This window comes from Habropoda laboriosa, unplaced genomic scaffold (genome assembly GCF_001263275.1).
Source record: "Habropoda laboriosa isolate 0110345459 unplaced genomic scaffold, ASM126327v1 scaffold309, whole genome shotgun sequence".
Lineage (NCBI taxonomy): Eukaryota > Metazoa > Arthropoda > Insecta > Hymenoptera > Apidae > Habropoda > Habropoda laboriosa.
The window spans coordinates 848,956-865,464 of NW_017100481.1; the positions used below are offsets into that span (position 1 = coordinate 848,956).

A 16,509-nucleotide genomic window follows, 5' to 3' on the forward strand; every position below is an offset into this window, starting at 1 on the left:
AGAAAAATGTAATCTGAGTTCAGGAATTTTCCTGATATATTATACTCACAATTCCAAAAGTGACCCCAAAAATTGTCCACGTTAACAAAATTAAGTTGTTACAGTGAAAGGAAAAATACGGTACCTCCCTAAGGTAGTTTAGAATGAAAAAGAAAAATGTAATCTGTGTTCAGGAATTTTCCTGATATATTATACTCACAATTCCAAAAGTGACCCCAAAAATTTTCCACGTAAAGAAAATTTCAAAGTCGCATTCCAACGATCTTCCTCCACTTGGAAGTTCCACGTTTCCACTCGACAGGCCCTCGACCTCCCTCGAAAACCTTTTACTTGCCCAGCGTAACCCCACCGCCGCGAAACTTTCGATTTCCATCGTTGTCGAACATTCCAATTGAACTTTCCACGCGGACAGCGGCACGGACCGTTCGAGTTCAAGCATCGCGGGGCCACGAAAGCGTCGCGACGGCCTTGCAGAGGACACCGACGGGACGGTGTCAGGAAGAAGACCAGAAGGACGTCACGTACGAGTCCTGGTGGCGCACTAAATGTCGCAATCGGTCGGTCGGCGTTCATTTGATCACGACGCCAAGGAAGGGGCGATCACTTTCTCTCGACGGTCGGCGCGAACCAGCGGCAGCAGGCCTACGGTCGCCTAAACGAACACTCGACCACGAGTTTTTACCAAAGAAGCAGCCACACTCCGTCCTCACGTTTCCGAACGGTGTTCCATACGATCGTCACGGAAGAACAGGTTCGCGAGCACACGATCGACCTATTTCGGTGATAGTTCCATGGTACTTGTGGATAACTGCGTGAACAATGGATTCAGATGGAGTGGATTCGTGATTTGAGGGTGTTCTTCTACTGTGTTGGGATTGATTAGGGTTTCAAGTGTTTCTTGTGGTCGCTGAAGAGTTTGGAGTTGTTTGAAGCTGTTTGAATGGAGAATTGGTGAACTGTTTCTAGGTTGATTGGGGTTTTTGTTGTTTCTTGTGGTTGAAGTGTGTTGGATTGGTTTGAAGCTGTTTGAACGGAGAATTGATGAGTTGTTTCGAGGTTGATTGGGATTTTTGGTGTTTCTTGTGGTTGTTAAAGAGTTTTGAATTGGTTTGAAGTTGTTTGAATGCAGTATTTGATTGTTTTGAGATTGATTGCGGTTTTGGATATTTTCTCTGATTGGTGAAGAGTGTGGAGTTGTTTGAGGCTGTTTGAATGGAGAATTGGTGAAATATTTCAAGGTTGTTTGTGATTTCTGATGTTTCTTATGATTGTTAAAGAGTGTTGAATTGGTTTGAAGCTGTTTGAAAGGAGAATTTAACTTTCGTAGGGTTAATTATGGTTTTGAATGATTTCTGTGTCTGTCGAACAGTATAGAATTGCTATAAAGATTCATAGTTTAGTATGGTTAAGTTTGTGAATGGTAGAGAGATAAATTTATTGCTCTTTCTTTAAGGGATAAAGTGTGTTTTAAAATTCACAAACTGTTTAAATGGGAATAATTTAATTAATTTCTTAGATAGCATTCCACTATGCGATTGTCGCACGCAATTTTCTTCCTGGGATGTTATTTCTTGGTGATTGCAATGGTGGACTCGGCACCGAGTCCAGAGGAACCCGCATTTGAGATTCCGGTACAATTGCTTGGATTTCCAGTGATCATTGCAGCTGTGAGGATTACCAATTTTGTGAAGAAGCTCGCGTATTCGTTGAATCCAGGTAAATATCATATCAGAAACTTCCTTCCTACAATAACAAAAAGTAAATAACCAAAATTTTTCAAGAGAACGTCAAATTTTTACCTCCTTTAAATTCTATAATAACCTATTAAAAACAATTCGAATTATTTCCAATTATTCACGCGAAACCACAGAAAATGCTATCACTTTCATTATCTATATTACCCTAGAATTTCCATTCCACAAAAATCCAACGAGCACCGCTAATTGCTCTCTCTTTTAATACCGATTCCCTACGCATATTGATAATTAGAAGGAACTGAAACAAAACATTGTAAATTCAACGAACGCGAACTATTTCAGCCAATTAGACGCTAACAGTTGAACACAGAGCTTTAAAGAATTCACCGCTAATTTTCCCTCGCTATTTTCGAAGCCTGTTCGCGGAAAAAGGAATTGCGAACGCGAACAAGTTCAATGTTCTTCCATTCGAATCGGTTGCATTTGTTCGCTGCGATGCTTCGCCGATCACGAGAGCAAAAAGAGGATGAACTTCGCCGCGTAGGTAATCCGGCTAGCCCGTGGTTTCGCGCGTGAATCGAATCGACGAGCAGCGAAAGCGAAAGTGTTCCACTTGTTGCGACTTCTCTGGCGGAATCTCGTATAACGTCCGCGTAACTCGCCGTTGTTTCCTCGTGGCGATCGTTCACATCGAACGCGAGTTATTTTTAATAATCGGGACATTTGTTTCATTCATTGAAAAGGGAAAAATTAATTTATTGGGAATTTCTTTACCTTTTGGACTTGATAGTGTATTACTTAAATTTTATTTTTCTTCTCTTTTTTTTTAATAAATTTGCGTATTTTGAAAGTGGATCTTGAGATTAGGAAGTTTTTGGAAATGTGTGTTTTAGCATTGAAAATTACTTTCTTTCTCTTTTAATAAATTTGCGTATTTTGAAAGTGGATCTTGAGATCAGGAAATTTATGGAAAAGTGTGTTTTATCGTTCAGAATTTCTTTCTTTCTCTCTTTCTTGGATCTTGAGATAAGGAAATTTATGGAAAAGTGTGTCTTGGCATTGAAAATTACTTTCTTTCTTTTTTAATAAAATTGTGTACTTTGAAAGTGGATCTTGAGTTCAGGAAATTTATGGAAAAGTGTGTTTTATCGTTCAAAATTACTTTCTTTCTTTCTTTCTTCCTTGAATCTTGAGATCAGGATATTTATGGAAAAGTGTGTCTTGGCATTGAAAATTACTTTCTTTCTTTTTTAATAAAATTTTTTACTTTGGAAGTGGATCTTGAGATCAGGAAATTTATGGAAAAGTGTATTTTATCGTTGAAAATTTCTTTCTTTCTTCCTTGGATCTTGAGATAAGGAAATTTATGGAAAAGTGCGTTTTAGCATTGAAAATTACTATCTTTCTTTTTTAATAAAATTGTGTACTTTGAAAATGGATCTTGAGATCAGGAAATTTATGGAAAAGTGTGTTTTAGCATTGAAAATTACTTTCTTTCTTTTTTAATAAAATTGTGTACTTTGAAAATGGATATTGAGATCAGGAAATTTATGGAAAAGTGTGTTTTAGCATTGAAAATTACTTTCTTTCTTTTTTAATAAAACTGTGTACTTTGAAAATGGATCTTGAGATAAGGAAATTTGTGGAAAAGTGTGTTTTAGCATTGAAAATTACTTTCTTTCTTTTTTAATAAAATTGTGTACTTTGAAAGTGGATCTTGAGATAAGGAAATTTATGGAAAAGTGTTTTATCGTTGAAAATTTCTTTCTTTCTTTTTTAAATAAATTTGTGTATTTTAAAAATGGATCTTGTGATCAGGAAATTTTTGCAAAAGTTTGTTTTATCGTTGAAAATTTCTTTCTCTTTTCCTTTTTGTTTAATAAAACTGTGTATTTTGAAAATAGACCTTCAGACCAGGAAATTTATGGAAAAGTTTGTTCCATCGTTGGAAATTTCCTGAAACGGGGAATTAAGGTGTCTGAAATTTGACGAGCAATTAGTGTGACAGGCAAACACGCGACGCGGATGGAATAGTATCGGACACGTCAATTTTCGTTAAAGTGAACGTTGAAGAAGTCACGTAGCTGATTGGTCATTATTTAGGGACGGTCATTTGGCGGTTTTGAATGATTGAAACTCGGAGGATCGTCACTCGGAGTGATGACAGTAACCTGTCTAGGCGAATAAATGTTCGAATTGGAATCTGTATAGTGCATTAACACTACTGACAGTGATCACTCGTGATTTTAATATTCACGAGAACCTTAGAGATTCAATTATTAAACGAACAAATAAATATAATAATAGTCATATAAAATCCACGATTTCTAGAAGAGTTTTCAAGAATACCGTTCATGGACCGTATCGAAATCCTCAAGGATTCTGTTCCACAAATTCTCTCCCCGTTAATTGCGAAACAATTTCGACATTTATCGTCGTTCGCCTCTCGTTTTCAGACACTTACGTCAACCGAGTAAGACGAGACCTGCCTTTGGTGTACAACGAAGAAATCCTAGACGTTGGTCAAGTGGAAAAGAAGTTGGTGTCGGAGTTGGGAGGTAACGTTTGCGTTTACGAGAGAATCTGCGCCAAGTACGCGACGGAAACTCTGCAAAAACGAAGTCGAGAACGAGCTTTAGACTGGGGTGTTATTTTCAGGTATATCTTGCCAGTCTTTTTGTCCCCGTAACTTCTAACAAGCGATATTTCACGGGTTTACCGGTAAAATACACCGAGTCAATATGTACAGTTTTGGAGAAACTGAATTTAACCCTTTGAGGACGGTAGACTCGTCCATGCGTTCACAACACACTATGAACGCAGTCGATAAATTTTAAGCAACAAAAATAGTTGAAGTGATCATGAACTTATGTACTTATATTTGACGAGAACGAAATTTTGATAGAATTTAGTTTGAAAGAAAAACTGAAGTAATGACCTAATTATGTATTGTACAAACGTTCGCAAATGGTTAAAGTTAAGTTTCTTAGTGCATTTTACATCAAATAGATGTATCAGTTGTAGAAATTAATTGGGTGCCTTTTTTTCAAAAAGCCTTGAACACTTTATCGACTCAAAATCGCCATACTTTTTCAAAGACAGAATTCGTCAGTTGCTTAATAAATGGAGAAAAGTGATTTTCAATAATGAAGTTCATTTTGAACATTAAAATTGCCCTCGATTTTCCGTAAATCAACATTTAAGTTTGTGAAAAAAGGCGTTGAATTAATTTGCACGCCCAATAGAATAAATGTCTTGATTTAGTAGAAAAAACATTTACTTCTTGTGCATTATGACACAGTGTGTTTTATTAGTATAAAAATTATTGAGCGACACATATTCCGTTAATCGCTGGTTTCAGAATAGGTAGAATTATTTATTAAACTGGTTAGCAGTGTAAAAGTTGATTTTCTGTAGCCGTTGCAACATAGTCTCGTTAGAAGCAAGGCATACAATTATCCTAACAAATTACATGCACCGCTCTACTTCTCAAGCTTGCCTCCAAGGCTTGCGTTTCTTGTGTATCTTGTCACACTATTCTACTCTCTGAATAATCCCCTCTCTGCCCCTTTATTTTTCCCTTCACAAAAACTACAAATCCAAAATAATTCGAGTATCAGCCGTAGACAAAAGGAAGCCTAAAAAACCCCTTCAATTCCAAAATAATTCGAATATCAGCCATGGATGAAAAGAAGCCTAAAAGAACAAGGAAAGAAGCTTCAATACTTAAAAATAAAACCAAATTCTTGGAACATAAAAGACAAGTAGCTACAAACAATATTTTATGAAAGAAAATCAATTTTTCAACATATCAGCTCTCTATCTCAACAACATTTTTCCCTCCTGCCCACATTCGACACTCCATCCCTTCCACAATTGAGAACCTTGCAGCTTAAGGGGTGCAGCTAGATTTTTACCAACTTCGAGTAAATTAGAAAAAAGTGTTTATAAAATTATTGTTTCGACTTGACATTAAAGAGAGAACACTAATTGAAAGATATACATTTTCACACGATAGGATAATTCCGGGAGAGATGGACCGGCGGGAGAGACGGACCAGGCAAGTATTTATACATTATCCGCCATATGTGGAACGCGTCGGTATTCTTTTGTTTTACATTTGTTTCACGGAAAGCGATCGTTTTTTCTTCCATATCTGGCGGATGATGTAGGAAATACTTGCCTGGTCCGTCTCTCCCGAAATTACCCTAAGCAGTGTTTACTGAGTTGATAAGCTTTTCTTCCTATTTTTGGCGAATTTTTCAAATATCCTCATTCCCAGTGAATGCACGTTTGAGAACCTTGTAAAAAGATGTATCTCACTAAACAATAATTGGTGATATCTTCTAACGAAGGAACCTGCTACGTCACAACCTCACCGGTCACAACAGATCATCTAATACTGGCCTGCCCAAAGTAGCTTCTTCCGCAGCAAATGCGAACTGGAACCCTCTCTTAAGGAAAATCTGAACCACGACAGAATACTTGACTTACCTGACTTCGTCAAAGAAACAAAACTAACCGACAAATTATAGCGAAACAACAGTCTGTTCAACGTATCAACGTTCAGTATCCTCGTAGTTGATGCGACGAAAAAGAAGGAGAGAAAAAAAGCAGTAATAGGGGAAGATCGAAAATTTACAATAATTTCCAATAAATCGCTCGTTTGTCGTCGAATTTGCATCAAACGTACACCAAACAACGTGCAATTTCTTTTTTACATACAATTACGCGCTGTAACCAAGAAACTGTCAAAAACGAAGCTGCACCCTTCTTACCGCAAGGACCTAAGTCGCGTTAACGCACGGTATCCCACAGAATTTATTCATCGTTGGAAACACGGAATTATAAGGAAACACATGAATACAAAATCACACGACTCAATTTCAACGCTTCCCTTCTCGCTTATCCAACAACCACATCGTTTCATCTTTACGTAAACCCTGTTCCTGGAGGCTCGATCCACTTGAACTCGTTGCATCCACTTACAACGTCATCTTCCGCCCATTACCAATTCTGATCTGGGTTCATTTACATCGTATTTGTTACTCGAAAGAATTACCATGTTCGTCGTAACCGTCGATCGTCGCATTTTCACCTTCCACCGTCTCGTCCAGCCAAGTTCACCCGATCTTTTTGCAAGCAGCGATCGATCGATCGCCCAGAGTAGCCTTGATCGATCGACTATAAGGCAGCATCGATGAAACAGGAGGATCTGTAACGCGGTTTCGATAGATCGTACTCGACACCGTTGCTAGTGAATCTTTAGAGAAACTTGCGTAACGACGACCCTGAATTTCACGATCCTGGGCTATCCGCAAGCAACTGAACGCCGAGGACTGGTTTTCCACTTTCGTTTCTCTTACTCGGATTTGTGAAACGCCGTGTGTACACGTAGGAAGCTTAATAACGGGTTTTGTGAATGCATCGTGGAAAACTACTGGCCCATTTGCTCGACCACGCATGAACTAATGAATCATGTCCTTTCTGTAACTTACTTTTCTTCTTGCCCCCCTTTTTTTCCAGGATAATTTGCCGTGTGTCGATTGTGTCAACCGTGACGTGGATTACCGTCCTTTTGCGCTGTTTTTACGCTCGAATTGTTAACCGAGGTGTCTTTCGAACTCTGGTGAAACTTTGGAATAGAAAAATTATCGGACGTGGTTTGAAAGCGGGGATTAATAATTCGAATAATTCGAGTCGTGAAGGATTTGAGGTGATATTTTCGCGTTGTTTCTCTGGGCGATTGAAAGTAGATTTTGCGTGACTCGGGTAATAATTGAAATCGTGAAGGATTTGAAATGATATTTTCGCGATGCTTCTCTGGGCGATTGAAAGTAGATTTTCTGTGATTTAGATAGAGTTTCTTTTTGTTACGAATGTAACGATTTCTTTGGGCGATCGAGAGTTAGACTCTACGTGATTCGGAGGATTTCTAAAGAACGTGGATTGTACGTTGAGAAATTTTAGAAATTGCCGCGATTTCTGGGACGTCGTTGAGATTCCTGGATCGTGTGAGAATTATGAAAGAAGACCGCCTGTTATGTTACAGGTCACGTAGTCGTTCAAGCATTGAAAACTTTGGAATTGATTCAAAGTAGAAGCACGAATGGTTGCGGTTAGACGCTTTACGCGCTCCTCGTCTATGCTATGTATGTGTTTTGCATTTACGGAAAATGCTGAAGAGAAGGGATTAGAGGTACGAAATGTGTACAAATTTCGTCTGCTTTCGTTTGCAGAAATTGCTTCGTTAAACTCTTTTCTACTTATGAAAGGAGCACTTCGACGGTGTCTCGAGCAAAGATTCTTTCACAGTCTAGATTCTTCGAATTATTAAATTGAGGCTTTCAGAAGACAAACTGAAAATGAATCCTGAAAAAATTACCTGCAATGTGGACGAAAAGTTGGAACAAGAGAAATAATTGGACAGAGCTTAAGTCTGATTCTGAATTTGAGAAATTTAATGCTTTCAGAGCCTAGATTCTTCGAATTATTAAATGAAAGCTTTCAAAGTGGAAACTTTCAAAATGGAAGCTTTCAAAGTGGAAACTTTCATAATGGAAGCTTTCAAAGTGGAATCTTTCAAAATGGAAACTTTCAAAATGGAAGCTTTCAAAGTGGAAACTTTCAAAGTGGAAACTTTCAAAATAGAAGCTTTCAAAGTGGAAACTTTCAAAATGGAAGCTCTCAAAGTGGAACCTTTCAAAATGGAAACTTTCAAAATGGAAGCTTTCAAAGTGGAAATTTTCAAAATGGAAGCTTTCAAAGTGGAACCTTTCAAAATGGAAACTTTCAAAATGGAAGCTTTCAAAATGGAACCTTTCAAAGTGGAACCTTTCAAAAAACACACTGATAATAAACCCTGATAAAACCAACTACAATATTGACGAAATATTGGAACAGAGAAAACAATTCAACGCAGTTCCCCCCCAAGAGCCTCGATTAACAATTCAATTCCGCATTTCCTCCTCGATCTCCATTTCCCCACTCAAGATTCATGCAAAACAACCCTTCCACTCTCCTCGACGCGTCGTAACTTCCGCGTTACAGGAACCTACAGCCATCTCGTAAAAGTCGAAGTGTAAAACCAAAAAACAATCCGACCAGACTCCCATTTCAGAAGCATTCCCGCATAAATTCCACAAATTCCCCGATAATTCGTCCAGAATGATCGGTCAGATATATTCTCCGAAGATAGCCGGTCTATTCCAAATCGTCAGGCACTTTCTTCCAACTAGTAACAGCTAATAGAAATCCGTGCTACCGGTTCTTGCTTCGAGCCAGCTAGCCACGAGCTCGCACTACATTCAGTTGTAAGTTACGCCAGTGGCAGATAGCCCTTAATGGCGGCTTCCACGAGCGACCTAATGCATCCTGATAACTCTCTGCTCCATCCTCCGCCCTCCTATCGCGTCCTACGTTCGCTTCTCCGTCGTTTTACGAGCGTCTCGAGCTATCTGCCTCCGAATTCGAACGGGCTTATCTGCGATTTCTCCGTGCCGAGATGGCCAGCGCGTGTCGTCGCGACGAAACGCGTCGGTTAATCGCTTCTGTCACCTGTAGGGACAAGATGGAAAGACTGGCGTGGAGGTTAAGGGGGAGAGGAGAGGATGTATCGGAGGTTGGAGATGGTAGAGAGAAGGTTGCGAGAGGTTTAACGGAGCGTGCATGAGGGACGGAGAGTCCCTTGCAGGAGCTAGTGGGGCTGAAGAATGGAAGTCTAAGGGTTTTCGTGGTGGACAGTGTAATGGCAGGTGTTTCGAGGTTCGTTTTGTGTAGGAGTGAGTGGATTTTGAGAAGGATCAGGGGTGAAGATGGTGAAATTGAAGTTGGAACTTGTCGATCGTTTTATGTTTTATGTTATGAATTATTGGAGGTTTTGTATTGAGTGGACAATTTTTGGAAGGGTCAAGTGTCAGATAATAGAATTGTAGTTGGAATTTGTTGTTCATTTTACAGTTCGTGTGATTAGTTTTTAGAGATTTTATATTAAATGGAAGATTTTGTGGAGGATGGAGAGTAAGACAATAGAAGTGTAGTTGGAACTTGTCGATTATTTTACACTTTATATTAAATTTAAAATTTTTGGTAGGGTCAAGGGTAAGATAATAGAATTATTGTTGGAATTTTTTCTTCATTTTACATTTTATGTTACTAGTTTTTAAAAGTTTTATGTTAAATGGAAAAATAGAAGTGTAGTTGGAACTTGTCGATTATTTTACACTTTATATTAAATTTAAAATTTTTGGAAGAGTCAAGGGTAAGATAATAGAATTATTGTTGGAATTTATTCTTCATTTTACATTTTATGTTACTAGTTTTTAAAAGTTTTATGTTAAATGGAAAAATTTTCGAAGAATCAAGAGTAGGACGATGAAATTGTGGTAGGAACTTGTCGTCCATTTTACATTTTATTGTAAATTCTTAGGAGTTTATGATACATGGCAATTTTTATGGGGGATGAGGGTAAAGACAATTAAATTGCAATTGAATCTTGTATATTTTATATTTTATACTATAAGTTATTAGAGGTTCTATATCAAATGGAAATTTTTCTGAAAGATGAAGATTAAGACAATAGAATTGTAGTTGGAACTTGTCGTTCATTTTACATTTTACAGTATTAGTTATTAGAAGTTTTACAGTAAATAGAACCTTCTGTGAAAGATGAGAGATAAAGACAATAGACTTATTTTACATTTTATAATAAATTATTAAAGCTTCATAATAAATCGAAACTTTTGTGAAGAATAAGGGATAGAAACAATTAAATTGTAGTCAGAAGTCATCGTTCATTTTTCATTTTACATTATAAATTATCACAGATTTTATCTCAAATGGAAATTCTTACGAAGGACGAAGAGTAAGACAATTAAATTGCAGTTAGACCTTGTCCGTTTTACACTTTATTCTATATAAAGCAACCTACAAAAGAATTCCACCGACACAGAAGCAAAACCTCTGCAAAGAAACTCACACAGAGCCCCAAACAACTATTCCACCGGCACAAATATCTCCGAGTATCGGTAATTTGTAGCAAGCAAGGACCTATAAAATAATTCCCCCATAAATTCCAGAATTTTCCATACGAAATAAAGAACGTGCACGCTTCACCTGTACTCAGCACATCCATAAATTCCCCCTTTAATGTCCCCGTAAGTACCATAAGATGATCCAAGGCTATTCTTCTTACCTCGGTAGGAGAAGAGGGAAAAAAAGAAGATACGATCCAGTTACTTTACAACATACCATCGCCGCAATTTATACTTCATCTCCTCTCTAGCATCACTCGAAACGATTTTACAATCGAGTTCGTTAGACGGTAACCTCTGTGATTCGTCGTTTTACAGCGAGTACAAATCATCGCCGAACCCGATGAAGGAGAATTATTTATTGAGCGTGTTCCTGGGCGACATCGTAGGAAGCCCGCGACTCTGTCATCAGCTGGCGAAACGAGGAAGAGGCTGCGACGAGGCAACGCTCGCGGATTAACTGTAAACCGTACCATTTACGTGCGAGAGAGACGAGGAGAGGCGCTGTACAGATTGTAAATATCCCGACGTGTTCCCGGTTTCCTTATGGATCGTTAATCCTTCGCCGACGGAGGGGACAGAACGATCGGCTGCAGAAAGCGCGACGAGGACGAGAACGGACAGAGGGAACTGATCATTTTAGACGTGTAATTAATTCTTAGGACTGATGTAATCGACGTTTTGTTACCTGAGGATCGTTGCTTCAGCGGGATTCGCTGATTGATCGTAGTTTAACGTTCGGTGGATGTTGGACAGAAACGGCACGGGAATTGTACGAGCAGCGAGGCTCGGAGATTTATGTAGATAATATTGATTGCTCTTTTAATTTACCATCTTTGTAACCGTTTTTTACCCTGTCGACGGTGTTGTACATAAAGGATTCTACCCGCTGGGTAATTATTTATGAAAGGCGCACGATGGAACTGTCGGCGTTGACACTGGGACGCGCCATTTTGACGCGTTTAGAATTTCACTGGGATGATTAGAGAAACTGTTGGTTTTTATAGGCGTTTTGTCATTACTTGGCAAATACAATAGTTCTTACAACGTAATTGCCGGACCACGTCGAACTTTGCTCGAAGGCGGACAAACGACTACGTCGACAAACCGGCAAGGCGCAACGGACGCGTACGATAGACAACTGAATACAGAAACACGTGGAGAGGCGCCGTAATACAAATAATAATAACGAGTGTTGACTAATATCCAGCAGAAATCGTATAAACTTTATATAAATAATAAGTTGCTTTTTAACCCTTATGTGAATAACCGGGTACCCTTTTGCATAATTCTCACTTAAAATATTTGATCTTCGAGGTAAAAGATTGAAATATCCGGCCAGATCATTTCCTATCCGTGTTTGCCTCAAGTTTAGCATTTTCTTATCAGAAAGCTACTAAAATCGGACGATAAAGTAGACGACAATTCTGGTTACTGACGCAAGGGTTAAAGAAAATATGCGGTTTCATTCACGCGTCAATTTGACAAAGTAGAGATAGGCGTGTAAGAAATGTCCGTAAACCTAGTGTTAATCGAGTAATTTCACGAGAATTCTCGGAATTTGTACACACGCACCGAGAAATAATTGAAATATTGGGTTTCATTAGCGAACAACAGTAACGTTAACGGTGAATCGAAAATGCCCCTGAAATTCTTGCCAAGGCAACAATCAATTCCCTGTTAATCGATCAATAAATCATCGTAGAAAGACGTTGGATCTTGTTTTATCGACTGGAGCGAAGCGTCCAAAGTGGGCATCCTCTCTGCGAGCGCGCGAAAAACGGTCACGCGAAGTGAGAGTAGACCGCGATGACGTTTCTTCCTACCTACGCCTCTTCGCTCGAGCTTGTGTACGAAGAACGCTTTCGAAGAAAGTTCCAGTTGCCTTGGAACTGTGACACGATCATCCGCGAAGCGAAACACTCGTGTATTTCAACCGGGAGTTCCGACACAGTGATATTATTCTCGAAGGAATTACCATTATTTGTTACTCGAACCTTTCGCGAGCCGATTCACGGCCTAATAGGCGCAAAAGTTGTCGAATCTAATATCGAGGTAGCGTAAATCCGAGAAATTTACGGCGAATTTTTCAAACATTCTGTCGAATAGAAGAAAAATTGACTTCCAATTTGAGGAACAGAATGGAGAGTAGCGCGACGACGTTCACGTTTATCCTTATTTGCCTTCTTCTGCGTTTTTACGCGCGTGCCGAGGATCAGGCTCCGAGGATTTCTCGTAAAATCGACGGAGCTCGTTACTGTGACTTCGACGAGGCTAGGAAGAATTATAACGCGACCGATCTGATAGAGTGAGTATTGTAGATTGTATTGTCGATGTTTTGGAAGAGAAGAATTGTGGGAAACGTGTGTTTGGCGTAGGTGTATCGACGAATTGGCTGTCGATCTTGTGGATCGAGAAAGCGGAAGGCTAACGAGCGGAAAGGGTCAGTGGAACGGGTTCAAGGGAAGGCAAATCTCTTTCATGGACGTTTTATCGAGTTTTTTCAATAACGATCCAGCAACGGTACGTTCGAAAATTGATTTAGAGCGTTGATCGAGGAATGAAATAAAAGTTGGAAACGTAGAATAAGTGAAATATAATGTAAAAAAGGTTATTGGTGTTCTTTATCACGTATAGCGTGCAATAATTTCGTTATAAAATTAAACGACAAGTAATATACAGTCACGGGGGAATCTCGTAAAATGCATTAAATTAACAATAAATTACCTGGTGAAATTTAATACCGAGTGTGTTCCTGTATAAGAAACTCCTCCAATTACTCCTCGTAAAGAGTCTAACGTATTACCAATTACGGCCTCTTACGAAACTGCATGAAATATTGCCGAATTAATTTTCCTTCCAGTTATTCTTTGAGACCGCCCGTTAACGTATTTTCCTATGCAATATTAAATTAGAAGGAGAGAAAACACTATCGTCACATGTTACTTTCGATAAATTTAACACGTTACTGAAGGAATTGATAGCTTTTTCTCGAGAAAATTTTACGGAATTTAAGAAATTCTAACTTTAATACAGTAGAGAAGAAATCGATAGAAAATATTAATTTTCCTTCTAATTAGGTGCTCTTTGGAACCTCTGATTAACATATTTTTCTACGGAATATTAAATTATAATGGAAGAAAACACTATCATCTCCTACTCCTTCCAACAAATTTAACACACTAGAGAAGAAATTGACACTCCGTTCTCTACGAAATTTAACGAAATTAAAAAATTTTAACAAATTGAACACTCTAGAGACAAAATCAATAGTCTACCCTAAAAAAAATTTAATCAAATTTAACACACTAGAGAAGAAATCGACACTCCATTCTCTACAAAATTTAATCAAATTTAACACATTAGGGACGAAATTGATACTACATTCTCTACGAAATTTAATCTAATTTAACACATTGGGGACGAAATTGACACTACATTCTCTACAAAATTTAATGAAATTGAAGAATTCTAAAAAATTTAATATACTAGAGACGAAATCAGTGGTTACTCTCTAAAAATTTAATCAAATTTAATAAATTCTAACAAATTTAACACACTAGAGAAGAAATTGACATTCCATTCTTTACAAAATTTAATCTAATTTAACACATTAGGGACGAAATTGACACTACATTCTCTACAAAATTTAATCTAATTTAACACATTAGGGACGAAATTGACACTACATTCTCTACAAAATTTAATCTAATTTAACACATTAGGGACGAAATTGACACTCCGTTCTTTACGAAATTTAATGAAATTAAAGAATTCTAAAAAATTTAATATACTAGAGACGAAATCAGTGGTTACTCTCTAAAAATTTAATCAAATTTAATAAATTCTAACAAATTTAACACACTAGAGAAGAAATTGATACTCCATTCTCTAAAAATTTAATCTAATTTAACACATTAGGGACGAAATTGACACTACATTTTCTACAAAATTTAATCTAATTTAACACATTAGGGACGAAATTGACATAACATTCTCTACGAAATTTAATCGTATTTAAAAATTCTAAAAAATTGAACACACTAGAGACGAAATCAGTAGCCTACTCTCTAAAAATTTAATCAAATTTAATAAATTCTAACAAATTTAACACACTAGAGAAGAAATCGACACTCCATTCTCTACAAAATTTAATCTAATTTTAACACATTAGGGACGAAATTGACACTCCATTCTCTAAAAATTTAATCAAATTAAAAAAATTCTAACAAAAGTACATTGAAGAAGAAATTGATAGTCCGCTCTCTACAAATTTACTAAAATTCTAAAAAATTTAACGCACAAAAAACGAAACCAATGGCCCACTTTAAAACAAAAATTCACTGAAATGTAACAAATTCTAACAAATTTAGCACACCGAAGAGAAAATCGATAGTCCGCTCTCTAAAAATTCACATTTTCTCCGCCCACGCGTCGAACCCCGGAACTTTTCTGCTTGCAGTCGCATCCGAGCGGTGGCCTTCCGGCGGACACGACTTCCGGCTACCAGCAATCGAATTACCCCGCTGGAACGGTCGGTCTTTCCCCTGGATTTCAACTGAATCTCTTCGACGCGGTGTCCACGATATCCCGTCACGACGACTACAAGTGTGTGCCCAGGATACTCTGCGAGATGGCCAGCGGTAAACTTCCAGGGAGATCGTTAAGCAAACATGGTTCCGGCTTCTTCGACTTCCTCGGTCGAAACGTGTTCACGGAGTACGTTCCGCACAGCGAAATCGTTCGAATCCTCGGCTCTCTCCGTCCGATTTTTCCTCCTCGACGAGCATCGAGTGCCCCGATTGATCCCTCCTCGCGTTTTCAGCTGGCTGACCAAGATCGACGTGATTGGAGCTTCCCCTCTGCTGAATTTCGGCAGAGCTATGATCCTCGGTTACAGCAATCGAGGAAATTCCGAGACTTGCTACGAAGCTTTCCCGAGATGCCCCAAAGACATGAACGGTTTGATTTACTATCTGAATAATTACAACGGAGGATTCTTCAGGCTCTTCAACAAGTACCAGAAAGGACATTACAGGAAGTACAACGGAGTTCCTAATCAACGAGGTGAGAGAAGCGAGGTTTGAATAATTTGGAGAAAGTAAGACGTTCGATAGACTGTGTTAATTTTTCTTCACGCAGTTGGTGGTCACTCGAAGATCGCCGTAAGGGGACGAATAACCTCTGGAAACTTCAGAGAGTACTCTCAAAACGAACCTGTTCGAAGCAACGTTCAGTTTCCAATTGTAAAATACCAAGAATACTTCAAGAAACGAGAATTTCCAAAGCACGACAAACTAAGAACAGCCAACGAAATCATTTTTCCCAATCAGAATGAATTGAACGTCGAACCAGCCACGAAAAATCTACAAGACGAGACGTTGAATTGGAACTCCGTAATTTTGCAGAACGATAACGTTGCATTTTTCCCTCAGGTAATTCTACTATACGAATCACACAAAATACGAATTTAAATACTTCGTATTGACTGTACACATTTCAGGTAGAAGACGACAGAAGATTCTCTCGTTTCCGGTTTCCCTCGAAATTCGAGGACACGACGGGCTAATTCCATTTATAAATCACGGCAATATGAACGACACGTTAATTTAACAGTGAAACGATAAATACGAAGCGGTAAATTCGCAAAGTGGTCTTTAGATGATAATTATTTGAAGGGAGGAGGGAAATTTTCCATGGAATAACCCGGAAACTCGCAGGCACACGTCGCAAATTTGCGGATTATCAGCGTCCGGAGGATTGCTCGGAAGACTGTGCAG

The 16,509-nt window shown here is 38.4% G+C and overlaps 2 protein-coding genes across 2 annotated transcripts; both read left to right on the forward strand.

Annotated features, from left to right (window-relative positions):
- The first annotated feature begins 1,529 nt into the window (after positions 1 to 1,529).
- Positions 1,530 to 11,189, forward strand: LOC108576046. Its single transcript, XM_017938992.1, has 3 exons — positions 1,530 to 1,716; positions 4,154 to 4,355; positions 11,048 to 11,189. The coding sequence occupies exons 1-3, from the start codon at positions 1,530 to 1,532 to the stop codon at positions 11,187 to 11,189; spliced, it is 531 nt and encodes a 176-aa protein (XP_017794481.1).
- Positions 11,190 to 12,870: 1,681 nt separating this feature from the next.
- On the forward strand, positions 12,871 to 16,298 carry LOC108576007. Its single transcript, XM_017938947.1, has 6 exons — positions 12,871 to 13,037; positions 13,108 to 13,252; positions 15,192 to 15,448; positions 15,555 to 15,796; positions 15,872 to 16,164; positions 16,233 to 16,298. The coding sequence occupies exons 1-6, from the start codon at positions 12,871 to 12,873 to the stop codon at positions 16,296 to 16,298; spliced, it is 1,170 nt and encodes a 389-aa protein (XP_017794436.1).
- The last annotated feature ends 211 nt before the right edge of the window (positions 16,299 to 16,509 follow it).